General features: G+C 41.1%; 1 protein-coding gene across 1 annotated transcript in view; it reads right to left on the reverse strand.

Annotated features, from left to right (window-relative positions):
• The window catches only part of LOC128685235 (NFX1-type zinc finger-containing protein 1-like), a 356,060-nt gene that overhangs the window by 129,683 nt on the left and 198,697 nt on the right, over positions 1-27,680 (reverse strand). Inside the window, exons 6-7 of the mRNA XM_070080420.1 lie at positions 19,508-19,654; positions 5,613-6,698 (exon numbers count right to left, since the gene is read on the reverse strand). Coding sequence (XP_069936521.1) covers positions 5,613-6,698; positions 19,508-19,654 — 1,233 coding nt within the window. The remainder of the gene's footprint in view (positions 1-5,612; positions 6,699-19,507; positions 19,655-27,680) is intronic.

Raw genomic sequence — 27,680 nt, forward strand, 5'->3', positions numbered from 1 at the left:
TATGAGGGCAACATCAACTAGGTCAACTAGGGCAACATCAACTAGGTCTACTAGCACAACATCAACTAGGTCTACTAGGACAACATTAACTAGGTCTACTAGGACAATATTAACTAGGTCTACTAGGACAACATTAACTAGGTCTACTAGGACAACATCAACTAGCTCTACTAGGACAACAACTAGGTCTTCTAGGACATCAACTAGGTCTACTAGGGCAACATCAACTAGGTCTACTAGGACAACAACTAGGTCTTCTAGGACATCAACTAGGTCTACTAGGGCAACATTGACTAGGTCTACTAGGACAACATCAACTAGCTCTACTAGGACAACAACTAGGTCTACTAGGGCAACATCAACTAGGTCTACTAGGACAACAACTAGGTCTTCTAGGACATCAACTAGGTCTACTAGGGCAACATTGACTAGGTCTACTAGGACAACATCAACTAGCTCTACTAGGACAACAACTAATTCTACTAGGACAACAACTAGGTCTTCTAGGACATCAACTAGGTCTACTAGGGCAACATTGACTAGGTCTACTAGGACATCAACTAGGTCTACTAGGACAACAACTAGGTCTTCTAGGACATCAACTAGGTCTACTAGGGCAACATCAACTAGGTCTACTAGGGCAACATTGACTAGGTCTACTAGGACATCAACTAGGTCTACTAGGACAACAACTAGGTCTTCTAGGACATCAACTAGGTCTACTAGGACAACATCAACTAGGTCTACTAGGGCAACATTGACTAGGTCTACTAGGACATCAACTAGGTCTACTAGGACAACAACTAGGTCTACTAGGACAACAACAACTAGGTCTACTAGGACAACATCAACTAGGTCTACTAGGATATCAACTAGGTCTACTAGGACAACAACTAGGTCTTCTAGGACATCAACTAGGTCTACTAGGGCAACATCAACTAGGTCTACTAGGACAACAACTAGGTCTACTAGGACAACAACAACTAGGTCTACTAGGACATCAACTAGGTCTACTAGGACAACAACAACTAGGTCTACTAGGACAACAACAACTAGGTCTACTAGGACAACATCAACTATGACTACTAGGACATCAACTAGGTCTACTAGGACAACAACTAGTCTACTAGGACAACAACAACTAGGTCTACTAGGACAACAACAACTAGGTCTACTAGGACATCAACTAGGTCTACTAGGACATCAACTAGGTCTACTAGGACATCAACTAGGTCTACTAGGAAAACATCAACTAGGTCTACTAGGACAACATCAACTATGACTACTAGGACATCAACTAGGTCTACTATGGCAATATCAACTACGTCTATGAGGGCAACATCAACTAGGTCTACTAGAACATCAACTAGGTCTACTAGGACAACATCAACTATGTCTACTAGGACATCAACTAGGTCTACTAGGACAACATCAACTAGGTCTACTAGGACATCAACTAGGTCTACTAGGGCAACATCAACTAGGTCTACTAGGACAACATCAACTAGGTCTACTAGGACATCAACTAGGTCTACTAGGACAACATCAACTAGGTCTACTAGAACATCAACTAGGTCTACTAGGACAACATCAACTAGGTCTACTAGGACATCAACTAGGTCTACTAGGGCAACATTAACTAGGTCTACTAGGGCAACATCAACTAGGTCTACTAGGACAACAACTAGGTCTTCTAGGACATCAACTAGGTCTACTAGGGCAACATCAACTAGGTCTACTAGGACAACAACTAGGTCTACTAGGACAACAACAACTAGGTCTACTAGGACATCAACTAGGTCTACTAGGACAACAACAACTAGGTCTACTAGGACAACAACAACTAGGTCTACTAGGACAACATCAACTATGACTACTAGGACATCAACTAGGTCTACTAGGACAACAACTAGGTCTACTAGGACAACAACAACTAGGTCTACTAGGACAACAACAACTAGGTCTACTAGGACATCAACTAGGTCTACTAGGACATCAACTAGGTCTACTAGGACATCAACTAGGTCTACTAGGAAAACATCAACTAGGTCTACTAGGACAACATCAACTATGACTACTAGGACATCAACTAGGTCTACTATGGCAATATCAACTAGGTCTATGAGGGCAACATCAAATAGGTCTACTAGAACATCAACTAGGTCTACTAGGACAACATCAACTAGGTCTACTAGGACATCAACTAGGTCTACTAGGACAACATCAACTAGGCCTACTAGGACAACAACTAGGTCTACTAGGGCAACATCAACTAGGTCTACTAGGACATCAACTAGGTCTACTAGGGCAACATCAACTAGGTCTACTAGGACAACATCAACTAGGTCTACTAGGACATCAACTAGGTCTACTAGGACAACATCAACTAGGTCTACTAGAACATCAACTAGGTCTACTAGGACAACATCAACTAGGTCTACTAGGACATCAACTACGTCTACTAGGGCAACATTAACTAGGTCTACTAGGGCAACATCAACTAGGTCTACTAGGACAACAACTAGGTCTTCTAGGACATCAACTAGGTCTACTAGGGCAACATTGACTAGGTCTACTAGGACAACATCAACTAGCTCTACTAGGACAACAACTAGGTCTACTAGGGCAACATCAACTAGGTCTACTAGGACAACAACTAGGTCTTCTAGGACATCAACTAGGTCTACTAGGGCAACATTGACTAGGTCTACTAGGACAACATCAACTAGCTCTACTAGGACAACAACTAATTCTACTAGGACAACAACTAGGTCTTCTAGGACATCAACTAGGTCTACTAGGGCAACATTGACTAGGTCTACTAGGACATCAACTAGGTCTACTAGGACAACAACTAGGTCTTCTAGGACATCAACTAGGTCTACTAGGGCAACATCAACTAGGTCTACTAGGGCAACATTGACTAGGTCTACTAGGACATCAACTAGGTCTACTAGGACAACAACTAGGTCTTCTAGGACATCAACTAGGTCTACTAGGGCAACATCAACTAGGTCTACTAGGGCAACATTGACTAGGTCTACTAGGACATCAACTAGGTCTACTAGGACAACAACTAGGTCTACTAGGACAACAACAACTAGGTCTACTAGGACAACATCAACTAGGTCTACTAGGATATCAACTAGGTCTACTAGGACAACAACTAGGTCTTCTAGGACATCAACTAGGTCTACTAGGGCAACATCAACTAGGTCTACTAGGACAACAACTAGGTCTACTAGGACAACAACAACTAGGTCTACTAGGACATCAACTAGGTCTACTAGGACAACAACAACTAGGTCTACTAGGACAACAACAACTAGGTCTACTAGGACAACATCAACTATGACTACTAGGACATCAACTAGGTCTACTAGGACAACAACTAGGTCTACTAGGACAACAACAACTAGGTCTACTAGGACAACAACAACTAGGTCTACTAGGACATCAACTAGGTCTACTAGGACATCAACTAGGTCTACTAGGATAACTAGGTCTACTAGGAAAACATCAACTAGGTCTACTAGGACAACATCAACTATGACTACTAGGACATCAACTAGGTCTACTATGGCAATATCAACTAGGTCTATGAGGGCAACATCAACTAGGTCTACTAGAACATCAACTAGGTCTACTAGGACAACATCAACTAGGTCTACTAGGACATCAACTAGGTCTACCAGGACAACATCAACTAGGTCTACTAGGACATCAACTAGGTCTACTAGGGCAACATCAACTAGGTCTACTAGGACATCAACTAGGTCTACTAGGGTAACATCAACTAGGTCTACTAGGACAACATCAACTAGGTCTACTAGGACATCAACTAGGTCTACTAGGACAACATCAACTAGGTCTACTAGAACATCAACTAGGTCTACTAGGACATCAACTAGGTCTACTAGGACATCAACTAGGTCTACTAGGGCAACATCAACTAGGTCTTCTAGAACAACATCAACTAGGTCTACTAGGGCAATATCAACTAGGTCTTCTAGAATAACATCAACTAGGTCTACTAGGACATCAACTAGGTCTACTAGGGCAACATTAACTAGGTCTACTAGGACAATGTCAACTAGGTCTACTAGGGCAACATCAACTAGGTCTTCTAGAACAACATCAACTAGGTCTACTAGGACATCAACTAGGTCTACTAGGGCAACATCAACTAGGTCTACTAGGACATCAACTAGGTCTACTAGGGCAACATCAACTAGGTCTACTAGGACATCAACTAGGTCTACTAGGGCAACATCAACTAGGTCTACTAGGGCAACATCAACTAGGTCTTCTAGGACAACATCAACTAGGTCTACTAGGGCAACATCAACTAGGTCTTCTAAGACAACAACTAGGTCTACTAGGACATCAACTAGGTCTTCTAGGACATCATCATCTAGGTCTACTAGGACATCGGGTGGCCCGGTGGCCTGGTGGCTAAAGCTCCCGCTTCACACACGGAGGGCCCGGGTTCAATTCCCGGCGGGTGGAAACATTTCGACATGTTTCCTTACACCTGTTGTCCTGTTCACCTAGCAGCAAATAGGTACTTGGGTGTTTGTCGACTGGTGTGGGTCGCATCCTGGGGGACAAGATTAAGGACCCCAATGGAAATAAGTTAGACAGTCCTCGATGACGCACTGACTTTCTTGGGTTATCCTGGGTGGCTAACCCTCCGGGGTTAAAAATCCGAACGAAATCTTATCTTATCTTATCTTATCTTATCAACTAGGTCTTCTAGGACAACGTCAACTAGGTCTACTAGGGCAACATCAACTCGGTCTACCAGGACATCAACTAAGTCTTCTAGGACATCAACTAGGTCTACTAGGACAACATCAACTAGGTCTACTAGGACATCAACTAGGTCAACATCAACTAGGTCTACCAGGACAACATTAACTATGTCTACTCGGGCAACATCAACTAGGTCTTCTAGGACATCAACTAGGTCTACTAGGACAACATTAACTAGGTCTACTAGGGCATCATCAATTAGGTCTACTAGGAGAACATCAACTAGGCCTACTAGGACAACATCAACTAATCTACTAGGACATCATCAACTTGGTCTATGAGGGCAACATCAACTAGGTCTACTAGGACATCAACCAGGTCTACTAGGTCAATATCAACTAGGTCTACTAGGGCAACATCAAGTAGTCTACTAGAGCAACATCAACTAGGTCTACTAGAGCAACATCAACTCTCCATTACTTTCTATATCAACACTCAAGAGCGTCTACAATGTAAAGGGTCAATGCTTCATTATTTCTGAACAAATAAGAAACTTAAACAAAACACTTGACTTTTTTTTTGAGGTGTGAAGAATATAATTATATTTTTCTTTTATGTTCTTCATACTGAATGTCATTATTTTTCATCTATTGCAGATTTCGGGAACATAGTCGTAAGATAAGTGAGCACTGACTGTGTTTAAAAAATTTGTGCAACATGTAAGCAAAGTGAGAACACGTTTATCTGCATTCTTATGTTTTAAAAAAATTGTACTTGTAACAATTATTCTAATTAACTATTAACAGCACAAGAGCTTAATTTAAGACTAATACAGCAAAATAAAAGATCCGACTTACCTCAGCAATGTGATTACAACCTGGTACAGTTTTTTTAACTTTTACTGCACAGTCGCCACATTCTTGATAACACACTTTCTTACATGGATGACCACACATGAGTGTTTTAATGCAGGATTTATGGCACTTGATATCTTCAACACGCTCAGAACAATCAACCTTATTGGCCACATGAGTACATGGTAATATTTTCTTCACTTTTACTATGCAAGATCCACAGTCTTCATAACATTTTTTCTGGCATGTATGGTTTTGTGAACACCCTGCATTCAATCTTGTACAATTTTCTAAACAATTGTAAAGAATGTGGTCTGGGTCTGATGTATGGTGACAATTTAGTCGACATTTGTGACCACAGTCCAGTCTAGTATCACAGTCCATGGGACAAGGAAATACTTTTGGATCATAATGGCAAGGCATCTTAACCTTGTGTTGACAGAGAGGCTTTTCTTTGATTACTTCAGTTGGACACTTGTAGCTACTTGGGTCAACATGGCAAGGAATTCTGTGAATATGACTACAAGGTAACACCTTTGCAACAGGAACTTCACATGGTGTACACTTTTCCCAACATTTCTTTGGACACTGATGGTCCAACTCACAAAGAATCTTGGGACAAGGAACTTGACATTTATACTCACGATGTTTCTGATCATCCACGTGGCAATATCTGGGACAAGAATGCCTGCAGTCTGGAAGAGAACCACCACATACTTGATTACATCCTCCTTCAGGACTTTTGTTGGCGAAATCGTCACCTGATGATACTAACATTAACTGATCAGGATGATTTTTACACCTAAGAGTCAGAGCATTCCCAATGGATTCTTCATTTATAAGATCTTCTTTAATCTTCTTCCAGAGTTCACTTGAGGTACAAAGAAGGTCCATATTTCCAGTAATGTACAGCCCATGCTTGGCACGTGAGAGGGCAACACAAATTCTGTTATCAGTACGAAGGAAGCCAACATTTCCTTCCAAATTACTGCGAACTAAAGATAAGAGGATAATATTATTTTCTTCTCCCTGAAAGTTGTCCACTACACAGATCCTCACATCACAACACTCCCGGCAGTTTCGCTGAAGCTGGTGAACAAAATACATTGCTACGTTAGAATTAAATACAATATTGAATATTAAATTCTCTTGCATTCATTGTAACTCACATAATGACTATATATACAATTACTGCAGTTATCTTATTAATCTTATGTTAGTCTTAAGTTTGCCCAAAATTCTCTGCATATAAAAGGGCTTTTGTCATGCACACCCAATTGTTATACTCCTTTATACAAACATGTATTATGCTAAAATAAAATTATTATTATTTTTCTTATAATTATTATTATATATAATTATAAAGAACTGTAGTTCTGTGCATTTATATTATCTTTTAACCCTTAAGCCGTAGTAGACAATAAAAAAAGTGCTGAGGAGTGCATAGCAAAATTATAGAAAAATTACCATTTTAAAATTCACTTTTATACTAAAATATAACAAAAAAATCAGATGAAAGGTTACCAATTTATGGAATGCTGAAGCTGCCAAAAATTATCGCTCATAAGTGTAAATGGTGTAAGATTTAAAATTCAATCAAATTCACTACACATTGCAAAATTGCGAAGAAAATTTCACCTTAGACTTATTTTTTACCAAAAACTATAAACATGCCAGATAAGCATCAAATGGTCATTTACCCAAAAAAATGCAATTGGTGGAAAAATGGAGAAAAAATAAAATACAAAAACTTCATTTATATCCTCTTCCCCAGCAGCAAGTAAGCCAGAGACTTATCTCTGTGTTATGAAGCTGAGAATGTATCTCTCTCGACTGATCTTTCCTACCTCCTCTCTGCCCCAAGTACACACTTTATATCAACACAACCCAACTTTGCCTACCATGTCTCCATTTTCTTTTAAATCAGCACAAGATACTTTAACTGAAAACCAACATACAATTTCATTAAGAATATGTAGGTAGATAGATAGGGAATGTCCTAGGAAAGTTTGGAAAGAAGGGTTAAAGGAGGTTTTGTGTGTGAGGGGGCTTGGACATCCAACAGGCATGTATGAGTATATCAGATAGGAGAGAAGGAAAGTATTTTTTATGATTTGATATACTGTTGGAGTGTCAGCAAGGTAACATCTACCTGGATGAGGACTAACAAACTTACTCTAAACACTGACAAAACTTACTTCATTCAGTCTGGTAACAGAGCTACAGATGTCCCTCTTAACATAATGATAAATGGATAATCTATCACAAAGCTCACAGAGAGAAAATTCTTAAGAATCCACCTTGATAATAGACTCAAATTTCAAACACACATACAACAAATTTCCAAAAAAATTTCCAAGACCATAGGCATACTATCAAAGATACGGTACTATGTTCCACAGTCAGCCCTCCTGGTTCTATATCACTCACTTATTTACCCCTATCTCACCTATGGAATTTGTGCATGGAGATCTACAACATTAAACCATCTCAGACCACTAATTACCCAACAAAAGGCTGCAATCAGAATGATAACAAATTCCCACTACAGGCAGCACACTCCACCAATATTCAAAACTCTAAACCTACTCACCACAAAAAATCCATATTTATTACTGCACCTACTACATACATAGAACACTTAACTCTGATATTAACCCTCCCCTCAAACATCTCCTTACCAACCTCAACAGAACACATGACCATAACACAAGGCACAGATCACTCTTTGATGTTCCTCGTGTCCATCTCATGCTTTGCAAAAACTCAATGCACATAAAAGGCCCTAAAATCTGGAATTCATTACCTTTGAATATAAAAGAAACACAGTCTGTTTATAAATTCAAGTTTCTTCTCAAAAATCACTTATTCACCCACAACTAAATAAATACTGAATAATTGTATCTCATAAATTGTATCTCACAAATGTTTCTCATAATTGTATCTCATAAATGCTTAACCTATGACCCAATCAAACTTTGTTATTTTTTATTACATTACCTAACAGAATACTCCATTCTACTGAATGCACAGCAACACAGTAAATGACCATATGACCTGTCTTTGTAATACTCATTTGTGCTTAATTGTAATCTGTTTACAATAATGTATTACCACTGAATATATCATTGCTTAATTAATCTTAAGTTTAACTTTAAGCCTACCCATAATGCTCTGCATACAAGGGGCTTTGGCGTGTTACACTTAATTACTGTATTCCTTTGTACTTCTCTGTATCATGTTCAAATAAATAAATAAATAAATAAATAGGTAGTAGGTTGGTAGACAGCAACCATCCAGGGAGGTACTACCGTCCTGCTTTATCTTAATAGTTCTTGGTCTTATTACTTTTCCTTTTATATCCATGGGGAAGTGGAATAAGAATCTTTCCTCCATAAGCCATGCGTGTTGTAAAAGTCAACCAAAATGCAGGGAACAATGGGCTAGTAACCCCTTTTCCTGTAAAGATTACGAAAAAGAATAAGAAGAAGAAAATTGCCAAAGTGGGAAGTCTGAATGTGCGTGGATGTTGTGCAGATGATAAGAAAGAGATGATTGTGGATGTTATGAATGAGAAGAAGCTGGATGTCCTGGCTTTAAGTGAAACAAAGCTGAAGGGGGTGGGAGAGTTTCAGTGGAGAGGAATAAATGGGATTAGGTCAGGGGTTTCAAATAGAGTTAGAGCTAAAGAAGGAGTAGCAATAATGTTGAAGGATAAGCTATGGCAGGAAAAGAGGGACTATAAATGTATTAATTCAAGGATTATGTGGAGTAAAATAAAGATTGGATGTGAAAAGTGGGTTATAATAGGCATGTATGCACCTGGAGAAGAGAGAAGTGTAGAGGAGACAAAGAGAGATTTTGGGAAATGTTGAGTGAATGCGTGGGGAGTTTTGAATCAAGTGTGAGAGTAATGGTGGTTGGGGATTTCAATGCTGAAGTGGGTAAAAATGTTATGGAAGGAGTAGTAGGTAAATTTGGGGTGCCAGAGGTAAATGTAAATGGGGAGCCATTAATTGAGCTATGTGTAGAAAGAGATTTGGTAATAAGTAATACATATTTTATGAAAAAGAGGATAAATAAATATACAAGGTATGATGTAGCACGTAATGAAAGTAGTTTATTAGATTATGTATTGGTGGATAAAAGGTTGATGGGTAGGCTCCAGGATGTACATGTTTATAGAGGGGCAACTGATATATCGGATCATTATTTAGTTGTAGCTACAGTTAGAGTAAGAGGTAGATGGGAAAAGAGGAAGGTGGCAACAACAAGTAAGAGGGAGGTGAAAGTGTATAAACTAAGGGAGGAGGAAGTTCGGGTGGGATATAAGCGACTATTGGCAGAAAGGTGGGCTAGTGCAAAGATGAGTAGTGGGGGGGTTGAAGAGGGTTGGAATAGTTTTAAAAATGCAGTATTAGAATGTGGGGCAGAAGTTTGTGCTTATAGGAGGGTGGGGGCAGGAGGAAAGAGGAGTGATTGGTGGAATGATGAAGTAAAGGGTGTGATAAAAGAGAAAAAGGTAGCTTATGAGAGGTTTTTACAAAGCAGAAGTGTTATAAGAAGAGCAGAGTATATGGAGAGTAAAAGAAAGGTAAAGAGAGTGGTGAGAGAGTGCAAAAGGAGAGCAGATGATAGAGTGGGAGAGGCACTGTCAAGAAATTTTAATGAAAATAAGAAAAAATTTTGGAGTGAGTTAAACAAGTTAAGAAAGCCTAGGGAAAGTATGGATTTGTCAGTTAAAAACAGAGTAGGGGAGTTAGTAGATGGGGAGATGGAGGTATTAGGAAGATGGCGAGAATATTTTGAGGAACTTTTAAATGTTAAGGAAGAAACAGAGGCAGTAATTTCATGCACTGGTCAGGGAGGTATACCATCTTGTAGGAGTCAAGAAGAGCAGAATGTAAGTGTGGGGGAGGTACGTGAGGCATTACATAAAATGAAAGGGGGTAAAGCAGCTGGAACTGATGGGGTCATGACAGAAATGTTAAAAGCAGGGGGGGATATAGTGTTGGAGTGGTTGGTACTTTTGTTTAATAAATGTATGAAAGAGGGGAAGGTACCTAGGGATTGGCAGAGAGCATGTATAGTCCCTTTATATAAAGGGAAAGGGGACAAAAGAGACTGTAAAAATTATTGAGGAATAAGTTTACTGAGTATACCAGGAAAATTGTACGGTAGGGTTAAAATTGAAAGAATTAGAGGTAAAACAGAATGTAGGATTGCGGATGAGCAAGGAGGTTTCAGAGTGGGTAGGGGATGTGTAGATCAAGTGTTTACATTGAAGCATATATGCGAACAGTATTTAGATAAAGGTAGGGAAGTTTTCATTGCATTTATGGATTTAGAAAAGGCATATGATAGAGTGGATAGAGAAGCAATGTGGCAGATGTTGCAAGTATATGGAATAGGTGGTAAGTTATTAAATGCTGTAAAGAGTTTTTATGAGGATAGTGAGGCTCAGGTTAGGGTGTGTAGAAGAGAGGGAGACTACTTCCCGGTAAAAGTAGGTCTTAGACAGGGATGTGTAATGTCACCATGGTTGTTTAATATATTTATAGATGGGATTGTAAAGGAAGTAAATGATAGGGTGTTCGGGAGAGGGGTGGGATTAAATTTTGGGGAATCAAATTCAAAATATGAATTGACACAGTTGCTTTTTGCTGATGATACTGTGCTTATGGGAGATTCTAAAGAAAAATTGCAAAGGTTAGTGGATGAGTTTGGGAATGTGTGTAAAGGTAGAAACTTGAAAGTGAACATAGAAAAGAGTAAGGTGATGAGGGTGTCAAATGATTTAGATAAAGAAAAATTGGATATCAAATTGGGGAGGAGGAGTATGGAAGAAGTGAATGTTTTCAGATACTTGGGAGTTGACGTGTTGGCGGATGGATTTATGAAGGATGAGGTTAATCATAGAATTGATGAGCGAAAAAAGGTGAGTGGTGCGTTGAGGTATATGTGGAGTCAAAAAACGTTATCTATGGAGGCAAAGAATGGAATGTATGAAAGTATAGTAGTACCAACACTCTTATATGGGTGTGAAGCTTGGGTGGTAAATGCAGCAGCGAGGAGACGGAGGCAGTGGAGATGTCCTGTTTAAGGGCAATGTGTGGTGTAAATATTATGCAGAAAATTCGGAGTGTGGAAATTAGGAAAAGGTGTGGAGTTAATAAAAGTATTAGTCAGAGGGCAGAAGAGGGGTTGTTGAGGTGGTTTGGTCATTTAGAGAGAATGGATCAAAGTAGAATGACATGGAAAGCATATAAATCTATAGGGGAAGGAAGGCGGGGTAGGGGTCGTCCTCGAAAGGGTTGGAGAGAGGGGGTAGAGGAGGTTTTGTGGGCAAGGGGCTTGGACTTCCAGCAAGCGTGCATGAGCGTGTTAGATAGAAGTGAATGGAGACGAATGGTACTTGGGACCTGACGATCTGTTGGAGTGTGAGCAGGGTAATATTTACTGAAGGGATTCAGGGAAACCGGTTATTTTCATACAGTCGGACTTGAGTCCTGGAAATGGGAAGTACAATGCCTGCACTTTAAAGGAGGGGTTTGGGATATTGGCAGTTTGGAGGGATAGGTTGTGTATCTTTATATGTGTATGCTTCTAAACTGTTGTATTCTGAGCACCTCTGCAAAAACAGTGATAATGTGTGAGTGTGGTGAAAGTGTTGAATGATGATGAAAGTATTTTCTTTTTGGGAATTTTCTTTCTTTTTTTTTTGGGTCACCCTGCCTCGGTGGGAGACTGCCGACTTGTTAAAAAAAAAAATAAATAAATAAATAAATAAATAAATAGAGGGATTCAGGGAAACCAGTTAGTTAGACTCAAGTCCAGGATGTGTAAAGTATAGTGCATACACTCTAAAGGAAAGGTGGGACTAATGCAATTTAGAGGGGCATCTAAACTAGTGTTAGTGTGCCTCTAGCAAGACAGTGATGGAGCGAGTGGTGATGATTTTTATTTTTCTGGTCACTACCTCGGTGGGAGAAGGCCAGAGGGTTCAAAAAAAAAAATACATACAGTAAGGCCCCGCCTTATGGCGTTCCGCTAATACGGCGATGTCAAATTATGACCAAAATTTGCTATACGGCAAGCGGTCTTTCAAATATGGTGCCCCCCACCCGGTTTGTTTACATTTTCTGTGACCACATCTATTATGTCAGGAAACTTTCCAAAATTTCAAGTGTTTTAAAGTTACTGCATATTTTATATGTACTCTGATAATTATACTTATGTGTACCTGTACCTAAATATACTTACACACTGTGCTGGTGTGCAGGTACACATTAAAATTGCTAAGTCTCTCTCTACTCATGATGCCAATACTACTTAATAATACACACAAATAACCCACACATAAAAGAGAGAAGCTTACGACGACGCTTCAGTCCGACTTAGACCATTTACAAAGTCACACTAACCAGAAGTGGAACAGGATGCCTATATATAGGCAGGAAGAGGTGGTGGTGGTAGTAGTAGTAGTAGTAGTAGTAGTAGTAGTAGTATAGAAGTAGTAGTAGTAGAAGTAGTAGTAGTAGTAGTAGTAGTAGTAGTAGTAGTAGTAGTAGTAGTAGTAGTAGTAGTAGTAGTAGTAGTAGTAGTAGTAGAAGTAGTAGTAGTAGAAGTAGTAGTAGTAGAAGAATGGTATATAATACTGACAAGATGAAATTAAGACACATGCGCAACACCCGGGCATCCCCATTGTAGACGTTTCGCCATCCAGGAAGCCACCGGAGGGCGAAACGCCCACAACAAAGACACCCAGACGCCGCACATGTGTCTTAATCTCATCAGTAGTAGTAGTAGTGGTAGTAGTAGAAGAGGTAGTAGTAGTGGTAGTGGTAGAAGTGGGGAATAAGGAGGACGAGCCAGTCAAATACAAAGGAAGGGGAGTACTGCAAGGGAGCTAGGTGCCCACAGAGGGAGAGCAAGCGCACAGAGGTGCGTGAAAGGGGAAGTGGTGAAATAAATGAAGAAGGAACAGAAACACGAGACAGAAGAGAGAAAGACAACCCAGAGAAGAAAAGGGAAAGAGGAAAGGGGAAGAGGGAGAAGAAGAAAAAGAAAAAGAAAAAATGAGGAGTCAGGTTAAGTCAAGGGTATTCTGAAGTTTGGAGCATTTTACAATGTAGTGGGAGAGGAAGGCATCTACAGAGACGAAGCCAGGGCTACGATTCTTGCAAGGAAAGTTGTGTATTAGAGAGGATTCAACTAGACGGCGACTGTCCAAGTTGGAAGAAGGGAAGACAGTTTTAGCAGAAGACCAGTCAATAGGATGGCTATGATCTCTGACGTGACAGAAAAGAGCATTGTTCGAGTCGGCAAGCCTAACACTATTTTTGTGCTCCCTAAGTCTATCAGAAAGAGATCGACCAGTTTCTCCGAAGTATTGAAGAGGACAGGAGGAGCAAGAAATAGAGTAGACACCAGGAACATCTGTAGAGGGAGGAGAGGTATGAATGAGATTAGTGCGAAGAGTGTTAGTCTGGCGGAAGGTAAGCTTGATGTCTAAGGGACGGAGAGAATTGTTGAGATTAGAAAGACCGGAAATGTAGGGAAGGCAAAGGATAAAAGAGTTCCCAGGAGTAGAGAGTTTGGGAGAGAAGAAATTACGTTTAGCACGTGAGAGGGCAGAGTCTATGAAATAGGAAGGGTAGCCAAGATGGGAAAACGAATTATGAAGAGTGGAAATTTCTGCTGGAAGGAACTGAGGATCACAGATGCGGAGGGCACGGAGAAAGAGGGAGATAAGAACACTTTTCTTGACAGGGGAAGCATGATAGGAAAAGTAGTGAATGTACATGCCACTGTGCATAGGTTTTCGGTAAATGGAAAAGGAAAAACCTGTATCTGAGCGGTGGACATGGACATCAAGGCAAGGAAACAAGGAATTAGATTACCATTCACCTTTAAACTTAATGGAAGGGGCAAGATTATTAAGAGCTTCAAGAAAAGGTTGGAAGAGACTGGAGTCATGAGGCCACAGAGCAAAGATGTCATCCACTTTCTACAAAAAAATACTACTCACCTCCCTTCCTATATTAAGACTACACATATTTTAAGGTAAATAATGAGTGTACTGTATGTGTATTTTACCTCTCTGGGATGTTTTAAATATCGTATATTAAGTATGAGACAGGGAGCCAGGGCTACCTACACCTGGGCTACCTGCACATGACTTCCTACAAATAAGTACTACTCACCTCTCTCCCTACATTAAGATTACAAATACTTTAAGATAAGTAATGAATTTACTGTGAATGTATTTTACTTTGTGTGTTTTTAATGCCTAGTTCTATTACTAACTTAATATAATTTAGTGTAAACTTGTTGTCTGGCATTTATATGCATTTATAAATGGAAAAAATGGCGTTCTGCCTTCCGGCGATGTCTGCTTTCCGGCGACAGCCTGGAACCTAACCCGCCGTATAAGTGGGGCCCTACTGTATGTTTATTCTATTAGTCTTTCTCGTGACTGTCCATAAAAATAGTTTAAAGTAATATTATGAAATTTTTGAAGAAAAAAAAAAAAATCAAATGGTGCTACACTTTTGTTATCACATAAGCCAAAAGTGCACAGTGACAACCTGCTCGGTCAAAAAAATATATGTACAACTGAGTTCAAGTAAATGCACTAATTCTTTAATGTTCTCAAAGGATAAATATAACATCCCATCAAACTTTCAATAGAATTAACAAACTGAGATATATAAAGAACAATAACAAGAGAAACCTTTGTTTCATTAGGAAACAATAAGAGAGTAAGCTTGAAGCTTATCACATCAGACATTTTTAAGTTAATGCAAAGAAATCAATGGAAGAAAAATATACTGGGGAACCTTGGCAACCTTCTTCAACTTCTGACTCCCCATGCAGAAATTTTTATTAGAGCAACAATTAAGAACTCACCTTATGTAGCAGTACAAACTGTCCTGAGTAAGGAGTGAGGATACTCACCTTGTGTAGAAGGAAGAACTGTCCTGAGTAAGGAGTGAGGATATTCACCTTGTGTAGAAGGACGAACTGTCCTGAGTATGGAGTGAGGATATTCACCTTGTGTAGAAGGAAGAACTGTCCCGAGTAAGGAGTGAGGATACTCACCTTGTCCAGAAGGACGAACTGTCCTGAATAAATACTGAGGATACTCACCTTGTGTAGAAGGACGAACTGTCCTGAGTATGGAGTTTACCTGGAGTTTACCTGGAGAGAGTTCTGGGGGTCAACGCCCCCATGGCCCGGTCTGTGACCAGGCCTCCTGGTGGATCAGAGCCTGATCAACCAGGCCTCCTGGTGGATCAGAGCCTGATCAACCAGGCTCTTACTGCTGGCTGCACGCAAACCAACGTACGAGCCACAGCCCGGCTGGTCAGGTACCAACTTTAGGTGCTTGTCCAGTGCCTGCTTTAAGACTGCCAGGGGTCTATTGGTAATCCCCCTTATGTGTGCTGGGAGGCAGCTGAACAGTCTCGGGCCCCTGACACTTATTGTATGGTCTCTTAACGTGCTAGTGACACCCCTGCTTTTCATTGGGGGGATGTTGCATTGTCTGCCAAGTCTTTTGCTTTCATAGGGAGTGATTTTCGTGTGCAAGTTCGGTACTAGTCCCTCTAGGATTTTCCAGGTGTATATAATCATGTATCTCTCTCATCTACGTTCCAGGGAATACAGGTTCAGGAACTTCAAGCGCTCCCAGTAATTGAGGTATTTTATCTCCGTTATGCGTGCCGTGAAGGTTCTCTGTACATTTTCTAGGTCAGCAATTTCACCTGCCTTGAAAGGTACTGTTAGTGTGCAGCAATATTCCAGCCAAGACAGAACAAGTGACCTGAAGAGTGTCATCATGGGCTTGGCATCCCTAGTTTTGAAGGTTCTCATTATCCATCCTGTCATTTTTCTAGCAGCTGCGATTGATACAATGTTATGGTCCTTGAAGGTGAGATCCTCCGACATGATCACTCCCAGGTCTTTGACGTTGGGGTTTCGCTCTATTTTGTGGCCGGAATTTGTTTTGTACTCTGATGAAGTTTTAATTTCCTCGTGTTTACCATATCTGAGTAATTGAAATTTCTCATCGTTGAACTTCATATTGTTTTCTGCAGCCCACTGAAAGATTTGGTTGATGTCCGCCTGGAGCCTTGCAGTGTCTGCAATGGAAGACATTGTCATGCAGATTCGGGTGTCATCTGCAAAGGAAGACACGGTGCTGTGGCTGACATCCTTGTCTATGGCAGATATGAGGATGAGAAACAAGATGGGAGTGAGTACTGTGCCTTGTGGAACAGAGCTTTTCACCATAGCTGCCTCGGACTTTACTCTGTTGACTACTACTCTTTGTGTTCTGTTTGTGAGGAAATTGTAGATCCATCTACCAACTTTTCCTGTTATTCCTTTAGCACACATTTTGTGCGCTATTATGCCATGGTCACACTTGTCGAAGGCTTTTGCAAAGTCTGTATATATTACATCTGCATTCTTTTTGTCTTCTAGTGCATCTAGGACCTTGTCCTAGTGATCCAATAGTTGAGACAGACAGGAGCAACCTGTTCTAAACCCATGCTGCCCTGGGTTGTGTAATTGATGGGTTTCTAGATGGGTGGCAATCTTGCTTCATAGGACCCTTTCAAAGATTTTCATGATATGGGATGTTAGTGCTATCCGTCTCTAGTTCTTTGCTATTGCTTTACTGCCCCCTTTGTGGAGTGGGGCTATGTCTGTTGTTTTTAGTAACTGTGGGACAACCCCCGTGTCCATGCTCCCTCTCCATTGGATGGTAAAAGCTCGTGATAGGGGCTTCTTGCAGTTCTTGATGAACACGGAGTTCCATGAGTCTGGCCCTGGGGCAAAGTGCATGGGCATGTCATTTATCGCCTGTTCGAAGTCATTTGGCATCAGGATAACATCAAATAGGCTTGTGTTAACCAAATTCTGTGGCTCTCTCATAAAAAAATTCATTTTGATCTTCGACTCTCAGTCTGGTTAGTGGCTTGCTAAAAACTGAGTCATATTGGGACCTGAGTAGCTCACTCATTTCCTTGCTGTCATCTGTGTAGGACCCATCTTGTTTAAGTAGGGGCCCAATACTGGACGTTGTTCTCGACTTTGATTTGGCATAGGAAAAGAAATACTTTGGGTTTCTTTCGATTTCATTTATGGCTTTTAGTTCTTCCCACGATTCCTGACTCCTATAAGATTCCTTTAGCTTAAGTTTGATGTTTGCTATTTCTCTGGCCAGTGACTCCCTACATATTTCAGATATACTGGCCTCTTTAACCGCTATGTTATTCTTTTCCGTCGCCTGTAAAGGGAGCGCCTATCTCTTTCTATTTTACATCTACTCCTCCTTTTTCTTAGAGGAATAAGCCTTGCGCATACATCGAGTGCCACCGAGTTAATCTGTTCTAGGTATAAGTTGGGGTCTGTGTTGCTTAGTCTATCTTCCCAGCTTATATCGGTTAGGACTTGGTTTACTTGGTCCCACTTCATGTTTTTGTTATTGAAGTTGAATTTAGTGAATGCTCCCTCTTGACTAATCTCATTATGTCGGTCTGGGGCTCCACGCATACATGTCTGAACCTCGATTATGTTGTGATCTGAGTATATTGTTTTTGATATGGTGACATTGCATATCAGATCATCATTGTTAGTGACGATGAGGTCTAGTGTATTCTCCAGTCTAGTAGGCTCTATTATTTGCTGGTTTAAATTGAATTTTTTTCATTTGTTCAGAGATTTAAAAGCTCGTGTGTGTGTGAGTTCTCGTCAGAGCTGCTTCCTGGTGTTATCACTGCAGATACTCACCTAGTGAAGAAGGACGAACTGTCCTGAGTAAGAAGTGAGGATACTCACCTAGTGTAGGACAAAATGTCCTGAGCAAGGAGTGAGGATACTCACCCAGTGCAGAAGGAAGAACTGTCCTGAGTAAGGAGTGAGGATACTCACCTTGTGTAGAAGGAAGAACTGTCCTGAGTAAGGAGTGAGGATACTCACCTTGTGTAGAAGGAAGAACTGTCCTGAGTAAGGAGTGAGGATACTCACCTTGTAGAAGGGCGAACTGTCCTGAGCAAGGAGTGAGGATACTCACCTAGTAGTAGAAGGACGAACTGTCCTGAGTAAGGAGTGAGGATACTCACCTTGTGTAGAAGGAAGAACTGTCCTGAGCAAGGAGTGAGGATACTCACCTAGTGTAGAAGGACAAACTGTCCTGAGTAAGGAGTGAGGATATTCACCTAGTGTAAAAGGAAGAACTGTCCTGAGTAAGGAGTGAGGATACTCACCTAGTGTAGAAGGACGAACTGTCCTGAGCAAGGAGTGAGGATACTCACCTAGTGTAGAAGGAAGAACTGTCCTGAGTAAGGAGTGAGGATACTCTCCTTGCATAGAAGGACAAACTGTCCTGGGTAAGGAGTGAGGATACTCACCTTGTGTAGAAGGAAGAACTGTCCCAAATAAGGAGTGAGGATACTCACCTTGTGTAGAAGGAAGAACTGTCCTGAGTAAGGAGTGAGGATACTCACCTTGCATAGAAGGAAGAACTGTCCTGAGCAAGGAGTGAGGATACTCACCTTGTGTAGAAGGACGAACTGTCCCGTGTAAGGAGCGAGGATACTCACCTTGCATAGAAGGAAGAGCTGTCTGAATAAGGAGTGAGGATTCTCTCCTTGCATAGAAGGAAGAACTGTCCTGAGTAAAGAGTGAGGATATACTCACCTTGCTTAGAAAGAAGAACTGTCTGAATAAGGAGTGAGGATATACTCACCTTGTGTAGAAGGAAGAACTGTAAGGAGTGAGGATACTCACCTTGCATAGAGGGAAGAACTGTCTGAATAAGAAGTGAGGATATACTCACCTTGCATAGAAGGAAGAACTGTCTGAATAAGGAGTGAGGATATACTCACCTTGCGTAGAAGGAAGAACTGTCCTGAGTAAGGAGTGAGGATAGTAATGTCATCCTCTGAATAACCTTGCAAAATAAGATGTCTACACAGTGCTATGATAAATTTAGCTTCATACTGGTTTTCATGGCTGTTGTTGTCATCAGAGTCCTGGGAAAAGAAAATACAGAATTACAGTACCATATATAACACAAATTAGGGTAAACTAATGTACATTCCAGTAAGAGATTCTAAAGTAAACACAGAACACTAAGACACACAGACAGACAGACAGACAGACAGACAGACAGACAGACAGACAGACACAGACACAGACACAGACACACACACACACACACACACACACACACACACACACACACACTGACGACACTGGAGGACAGAAGGGTCAGGGGAGACATGATAACGACATACAAGATACTGCGGGGAATAGATAAGGTGGACAGAGATAGGATGTTCCAGAGAGGGGACACAGGAACAAGGGGTCACAACTGGAAGCTGAAGACTCAGACAAGTCACAGAGACGTTAGGAAGTATTTCTTCAGTCATAGAGTCATCAGGAAGTGGAATAGCCTAGCAAGTGAAGTAGTGGAGGCAGGAACCATACATAGTTTTAAGAAGAGGTATGATAAAGCTCAGGAAGCAGAGAGAGAGAGAGAGGACCTAGTAGCAATCAGTGAAGAGGCAGGGCCAGGAGCTGAGTCTCGACCCCTGCAACCACAATTAGGTGAGTACACACACACACACACACACACACACACACACACACACACACACACACACACACACACACACACACACACACACACACACACACACACACACACTGACGACACTGGAGGACAGGAGAGTCAGGGGAGACATGATAACGACATATAAAATACTGCGCGGAATAGACAAGGTGGACAAAGACGGTATGTTCCAGAGAAGGGACACAGACACAAGAGGTCACAATTGGAAGTTGAAGACTCAGATGAATCAAAGGGATGTTAGGAAGTATTTCTTCAGTCATAGAGTAGTCAGGCCGTGGAATAGCCTAGAAAGTGACGTAGTGGAGGCGGGAACCATACATAGTTTTAAGGCGAGGTATGATAGAGCTCATGGGGCAGGGAGAGAGAGGACCTAGTAGCAATCAGCGAAGAGGCAGGGCCAGGAGCTGCGAATCGACCCCTGCAACCACAAATAGGTGAGTACAAATAGGTGAGTACACACACACACACACACACACAGCCTTCAAGAGGCACCACAATACACTAACACAATTATAAATATAAGAAATCATATTCGGTTTTGAAGGCTCAAAATGATTCACAAGGGTTTGCATTTTTTGTACTTTAAGTATAACAATAATTGCAGACTTAAATTAAGTGGAAAAGAAGGAAAAAATGGATGTGAATATACACTGCATTATTAATATTTAGCTTATATGACACTCAAATTTTCATAATTATTAATTAGGTAGTAGGTTGGTAGACAACAACCACCCAGGGAGGTACTACCATCCTGTGGTAGTAGGTTGGTAGACAACAACCACCCAGGGAGGTACTACCATCCTGTGGCAGTAGGTTGGTAGACAACAACCACCCAGGGAGGTACAACCATCCTGTGGTAGTAGGTTGGTAGACAACAACCACCCAGGGAGGTACTACCATCCTGTGGCAGTAGGTTGGTAGACAACAACCACCCAGGGAGGTACAACCATCCTGTGGCAGTAGGTTGGTAGACAACAACCACCCAGGGAGGTACTACCCTCCTGTGGTAGTAGGTTAGTAGACAACAACCACCCAGGGAGGTACTACCCTCCTGTGGTAGTAGGTTGGTAGACAGCAACCACCCAGGGAAGTACTACCATCCAGTGGTAGTCTATTACCTGGAGTTTACCTGGAGAGAGTTCTGGGGGTCAATGCCCCCACAGCCTGGTCGGTGACCAGGCCTCCTGGTGAATCAGAGCCTGATCAACGAGGCTGTTACTGCTGGCTCCACTCAATCAAATGTACGAGCCACAGCCCGGCTGGTCAGGTACCGACTTTAGGTGCTTGTCCAGTGTCAGCTTGAAGACTGCCAGGGGTCTATTGGTGATCCCTCTTATGTATGCTGGGAGGCAGTTGAACAGTCTCGGGCCCCTGACACTTATTGTATTGTCTCTTAACGTGCTAGTGACACTCCTGCTTTTCATTGGGGGATGTTGTATCGTCTGCCAAGTCTTTTGCTTTCATTGCGAGTGATTTTCATGTGCAAGTTTGGTACTAGTCCCTCTAGGATTTTCCAGGTGTATATAATCATGTATCTCTCCCACCTGTGTTCCAGGGAATACAGGTTTAGGAACTTCAAGTGCTCCCAGTAATTGAGATGTTTTATCTCTGTTATGCATGCAGTGAAGGTTCTCTGTACATTTTCTAGGTCAGCAATTTCATCTGCCTTGAAAGGTGCTATTAGTGTGCAGCAATATTCCAGCCTAGATAGAACAAGCGACCTGAAGAGTGTCATCATGGGCTTGGCATCCCTAGTTTTGAAGGTTCTCATTATCCATCCTGTCATTTTTCTAGCAGCTGCGATTGATACAATGTTATGGTCCTTGAAGGTGAGATCCTCCGACATGATCACTCCCAGGTCTTTGACGTCGGGGCTTCGCTCTATTTTGTGGCCGGAATTTGTTTTGTACTCTGAAGTTTTAATTTCCTCGTGTTTACCATATCGGAGTAATTGAAATTTCTCATCGTTGAACTTCGTATTGTTTTCTGCAGCCCATTGAAAGATTTGGTTGATGTCCGCCTGGAGCCTTGCAGTGTCTGCAATGGAAGACAATGTCATGCAGATTCGGGTGTCATCTGCAAAGGAAGACATGGTGCTGTGGTTGACATCCTTGTCTATGGCAGATATGAGGATGAGAAACAAGATGGGAGCGAGTACTGTGCCTTGTGGAACAGAGCTTTTCACCGTAGCCGCCTTGGACTTTACTCTGTTGACTACTACTCTGTGTTCTGTTTGTGAGGAAATTATAGATCCATCTACCAGCTTTTCCTGTTATTCCTTAAGCACGCATTTTGAGCGCTATTACGCCATGGTGACACTTGTCGAAGGCTTTTGCAAAGTCTGTATATATTACATCTGCATTCTTTTTGTCTTCTAGTGCATCTAGGACCTTGTCCTAGTGATCCAATAGTTGAGACAGACAGGGGCGACCTGCTCTAAACCCATGTTGCCCTTGGGTGTGTAATTGATGGGTTTCTAGATGGGTGGCGATCTTGCTTCTTAGGACCCTTTCAAAGATTTTTATGATATGGGATATTAGTGCTATTGGTCTGTAGTTCTTTGCTATTGCTTTACTGCCCCCTTTGTGGAGTGGGGCTATGTCTGTTGTTTTTAGTAACTGTGGGACGACCCCCGTGTCCATGCTCCCTCTCCATAGGATGGTAAAAGCTTGTGATAGGGGCTTCTTGCAGTTCTTGATGAACACGGAGTTCCATGAGTCTGGCCCTGGGGCAGAGTGCATGGGCATGTCATTTATCGCCTGTTCAAAGCCATTTGGCATCAGGATAACATCAGATAGGCTTGTGTTAACCAAGTTCTGTGTCTCTCTCATAAAAAATTCATTTTAATCTTCGACTCTCAGTCTGGTTAGCGGCTTGCTAAAAACTGAGTCATATTGGGACTTGAGTAGCTCATTCATTTCCTTGCTGTCATCTGTGTAGGACCCACCTTGTTTAAGTAGGGGCCCAATACTGGACATTGTTCTCGACTTTGATTTGGCATAGGAAAACAAATACTTTGGGTTTCTTTCTATTTCATTTATGGCTTTTAGTTCTTCCCGCGATTCCTGACTCCTATAAGATTCTTTTAGCTTAAGTTCGATGTTTGCTATTTCTCTGATCAGTGACTCCCTATGCATTTCAGAGATACAGTAGACCCTCGAGTTTCGGCAGCCTCGACTTTCATGAAATTCGACCTTTGGCAAGTTTTTTTGGCAAAATTTGGCCTCAAGTTTCGTGATTAGACTCGTGTTTCGGCAACCATCCAGTACCCGTCCGCCCGTCACCGCGCACACCAAGCCAGTCTCCCATGCCATTCACGCTCAGTGTGCCATTGTTTACCAACACGTGACCATCACCCCGCGGGTTCATACAATACGTTTCATAATAATCCATTCTTTTTTGTGCTTGCAACTGCTAAATAAGTCATCATGGACCCAAGGAAAGCTAGTGCAAGCCCTTTGGTAAATAAAGTGAGGAACACGATCCAGAGTGATTTTGAAGGGTTTGAGGTAGACCCTGTCCCTGCCGACCCTCTGTCTGTTGTGGAAGGTGTTGTGGCATTGGGCAAGTCAATGGGGTTGGAGGTGAGTGACATGGATGTGGAAGAGTTGGTGGAGGACCACAGGGAAGAGCTAACCATTGACGAGCTGCAAGAGCTTCAACTCGAACAGCATCAGACCACAGCCGAGGAACTTGCTTCAGAGGAGGAGGAAGAGGGAGTGGATGAGGTGCCTTCTTCAAATATTAAGGAGATTTGTGCCAAGTGGAATGAGTTGCAAAGTTTTGTTGAAAAATATCACCCTGACCAAGCTGAAACAAGCCGTATCTGCAACATATACAATGACAGTGTTGTGTCCCACCTCAGGAAAATCTTAAAGAAATGCCAGAAAAAGACCTCTCTGGACAGATATTTTGTGCAACAGGGGTCCAGTGACTCTCAAGTTGTTCACAGTGGCATTAAAAGAAGAAGGGAAGTAACCCCAGACAAGGACTTGCTACCTAAAGTCCTAATGGAAGGAGATTCTCCTTCCGAACAATAGTGAACACCTTCCTCCTATCACCTCCTCCCATCTTCCATCCACCCATGTACAGTGGACCCCCGGTTCACGATATTAATCCGTTCCTGATAGCTCATCGTAAACCAAAATTATCGGAAAGCGAATCAATATTCCCCATAAGAAATAATGGAAATCAAATTAATCCGTGCAAGACACCCAAAAGTATGATTTTTTTTTTACCACGTGATATATTAAGTTTAATGCAATATAATAATTACAATAAAATAATAACAATAGAATAATCACAACAGAATAATTGACACTTGCCTTTAATGAAGATCTGGTGTTGATTGATGGGATGGGAGAGTGTCGAAGTTTTTAATGTTTAGAAGGGGAATCCCCCTCAATTAGGACTTGAGGTAGCAAGTCCTTTTCTGGGGTTACTTCCCTTCTTCTTTTAATGCCACAATGACCAGCTTGAGAGTCGCTGGACTTCTGTCACACAACATATCTGTCCATAGAGGCCTGTACCTCTCGTTCCTTTATGATTTTCCTAAAGTGGTTCACAACATTGTCAGTATACAGGTTGCCAACACAGCTTGCAGTAGCTGTGTCAGGGTGATTTTCATCAAAAAAAGTCTGCACTTCAAGCCACTTTGCACACATTTCCTTAATTTCAATAGTCATTAGCACCTTTGGTCTCGATGGGTTGGCACTAGAAGCTTTCTTGGGGCCCATGGTGACTTATTTTGCAGAAACAAGCACCAAAAACAGTGATAATATGGATAATATGGAATGTACCGAATGTACCCTTAGATGCGCGCACACTGGCTGGCTTGTAAACAGTGGACACGTCTGGTACAAATCGTATTGCATACCGGGTTTTGTAACGGGAACCGAGGCAAATTTTTTGCGATGTAATGCTTCGGATACTGGATTTATCGGATACCGATGGCTTTGCGAATCGGGGGTCCACTATACTTGATTTCTCATTGATTTCAGTATATAAATAGTTATTTAATTTGAAAAAAAAAAATTTTATTTTAATAGTGTCTGGAACGGATTAATTTTATTTCCATTATTTCTTATGGGGAAAATGGTTTCGAGTTTCGTGAATTTCAACTTTCGGCAGGCTCTCTGGAATGGATTAATCACAAAACTCAGGGGTCCACTGTATTGGCCTCTTTTAGCTGCACTGTTATTCTTTTTCGTCGCCTGTAAAAAGAGCGCCTGTCTCTTTCTATTTTACATCTACTCCTTTTTCTTAACTTGTAAATGGTCCAAATGTATATATACGTTTTTTCAACATTTGAAAGTAGTATGTAAAAAAAGTAGATCTTTTTTTTTGTTTTTTTTTACATTTGAAAATGTGTAAAAAAAAACCTTGATCTACTTTTTTTTTTGTTATATTTGAAAATATGTAAAAAAAATGTAGATCTACTTTTGTAGCACTACACATGTGAATGTAGATCTGCTTGGACCGTTTACGGGTTAAAGGAATAAGCCTTGAGCATACATCTGTTCTAGGCATAAGTTGGGGTCTATGTTGCTTAGTCTATCTTCCCAGCTTATAACAGTTAAGACTTGGTTTACTTGGTCCCACTTTATGTTCTTGTTATTGAAGTTGAATTTGGTGAAGGCTCCCTCCCAAGGCTCCCTCCCACCCAAGGAGGTAGTACCATCCTGTGGTAGTCTATTAGTAGACAACAACCACCCAAGGAGGTACTACCATCCTGTGGTAGTAGGTTGGCAGACAGCAACCACCCAGAGAGGTACCACCATCCTGTGGTAGTAGGTTGGTAGACAGCAACCACCCAGGGAGGTACTACCATCCTGTGGTAGTAGGTTGGTAGACAGCAACCATCCAAGGGGGTAAACATTTTCTTTACTCCCATTCGAAGGTATCTTGCTTTTTCCACTACTTTATTTTTTCAGGTAACTTATGTGGCCTGTGAGACCAAAGTAAGGTGCAATGTACGTATATATATTCGTTGTATACAACACAATAAGCACACACACATAATTATCAATATACTGTTTACAAAACTTGTTTACACAAACAATACAAAAAATTGTTTATTACTTTGTTCTATTATGCATATACAAATGTACAGTCACTGGACATGTTCCTAGAAGTTCTGCAGCTTGTGGAACTCTTTGAAACATGGCTTCATACACAATGGTGTTTTACACTCCTCACACATAAAACGAGTGTCTGCATTTTTAAGGGCTTTTTTTTTTATGTGCACAGACAAAACACCTCGTCTGAGCAGTTTTCTTCACAGTAGTAGCAGACAGTTGTGTTAGGTAGTTATCCTAGGTAAATGTGTCATCATCCCTTCCTACCTACATACATACCTTTCTTTCTGTCTTCATTCTTTCTTTCTTCATTCTTTCCTTCCTTCCTTCTGGTTTCTATAATATACATACACGTATATAGTCACTGGACACTTTCATATAACTGCTATTATCTTCAGCAAGCTTGTGTTGTGTGCCAGTGTGGACTTCTAAATGTGCTGAGTCAGGGTCAGGCAGCTGTCAAAATGACATATTGTACCATTACTCGCTCCCCCTACTGCCTGTCAAAACAATGGGGTTAGATGCTTGCTTCCCCAACATCTTCCTACCTAATTATCTTTCTTTCTCCATCATTCTCTCTCAGTTTCTCTCATTCTCCTTCAATCTCTTTCATTCTTCTGGTACCCTGGGCACTGCTTTTGGTCACAAACTCCTCAAAACCATTTACTTATTTATTTATTTAATTGAACATGATACAGAGAAGTACAAAGGAATACAGTAATTAAGTGTAACATGCCAAAGCCCCTTGTATGCAGAGCATTATGGGCAGGCTTAAAGTTAACTTAAGATTAATTAAGCAATTATATATTCAGTGGTAATACATTATTGTAAACAGATTACAATTAAGCACAAATGAGTATTACAAAGACAGGTCATATGGTCATTTACTGTGTTGCTGTGCATTCAGTAGAATGGAGTATTCTGTTAGGTAATGTAATAAAAAATAACAAAGTTTGATTGGGTCATAGGTTAAACATTTATGAGATACAATTATAAGAAACGTTTGTGAGATACAATTTATGAGATACAATTATTCAGTATTTATTTAGTTGTGGGTGAATAAGTGATTTTTGAGAAGAGACTTGAATTATAAACAGACTGTTTCTTTTATATTCACAGGTAATGAATTCCAGATTTTAGGGCCTTTTATGTGCATTGAGTTTTTGCACAGCATGAGATGGACACGAGGAACATCAAAAAGTGATCTGTGCCTTGTGTTATGGTCATGTGTTCTGTTGAGGTTGGTAAGGAGACGTTTGAGGGGAGGGTTTATATCCGAGTTAAGTGTTCTATGTATGTAGTAGGTACAGTAATAAGTATGGATGTTTTGTATGGTGAGTAGGTTTA

The sequence above is a fragment of the Cherax quadricarinatus genome, chromosome 1 (genome assembly GCF_038502225.1).
Source record: "Cherax quadricarinatus isolate ZL_2023a chromosome 1, ASM3850222v1, whole genome shotgun sequence".
Lineage (NCBI taxonomy): Eukaryota > Metazoa > Arthropoda > Malacostraca > Decapoda > Parastacidae > Cherax > Cherax quadricarinatus.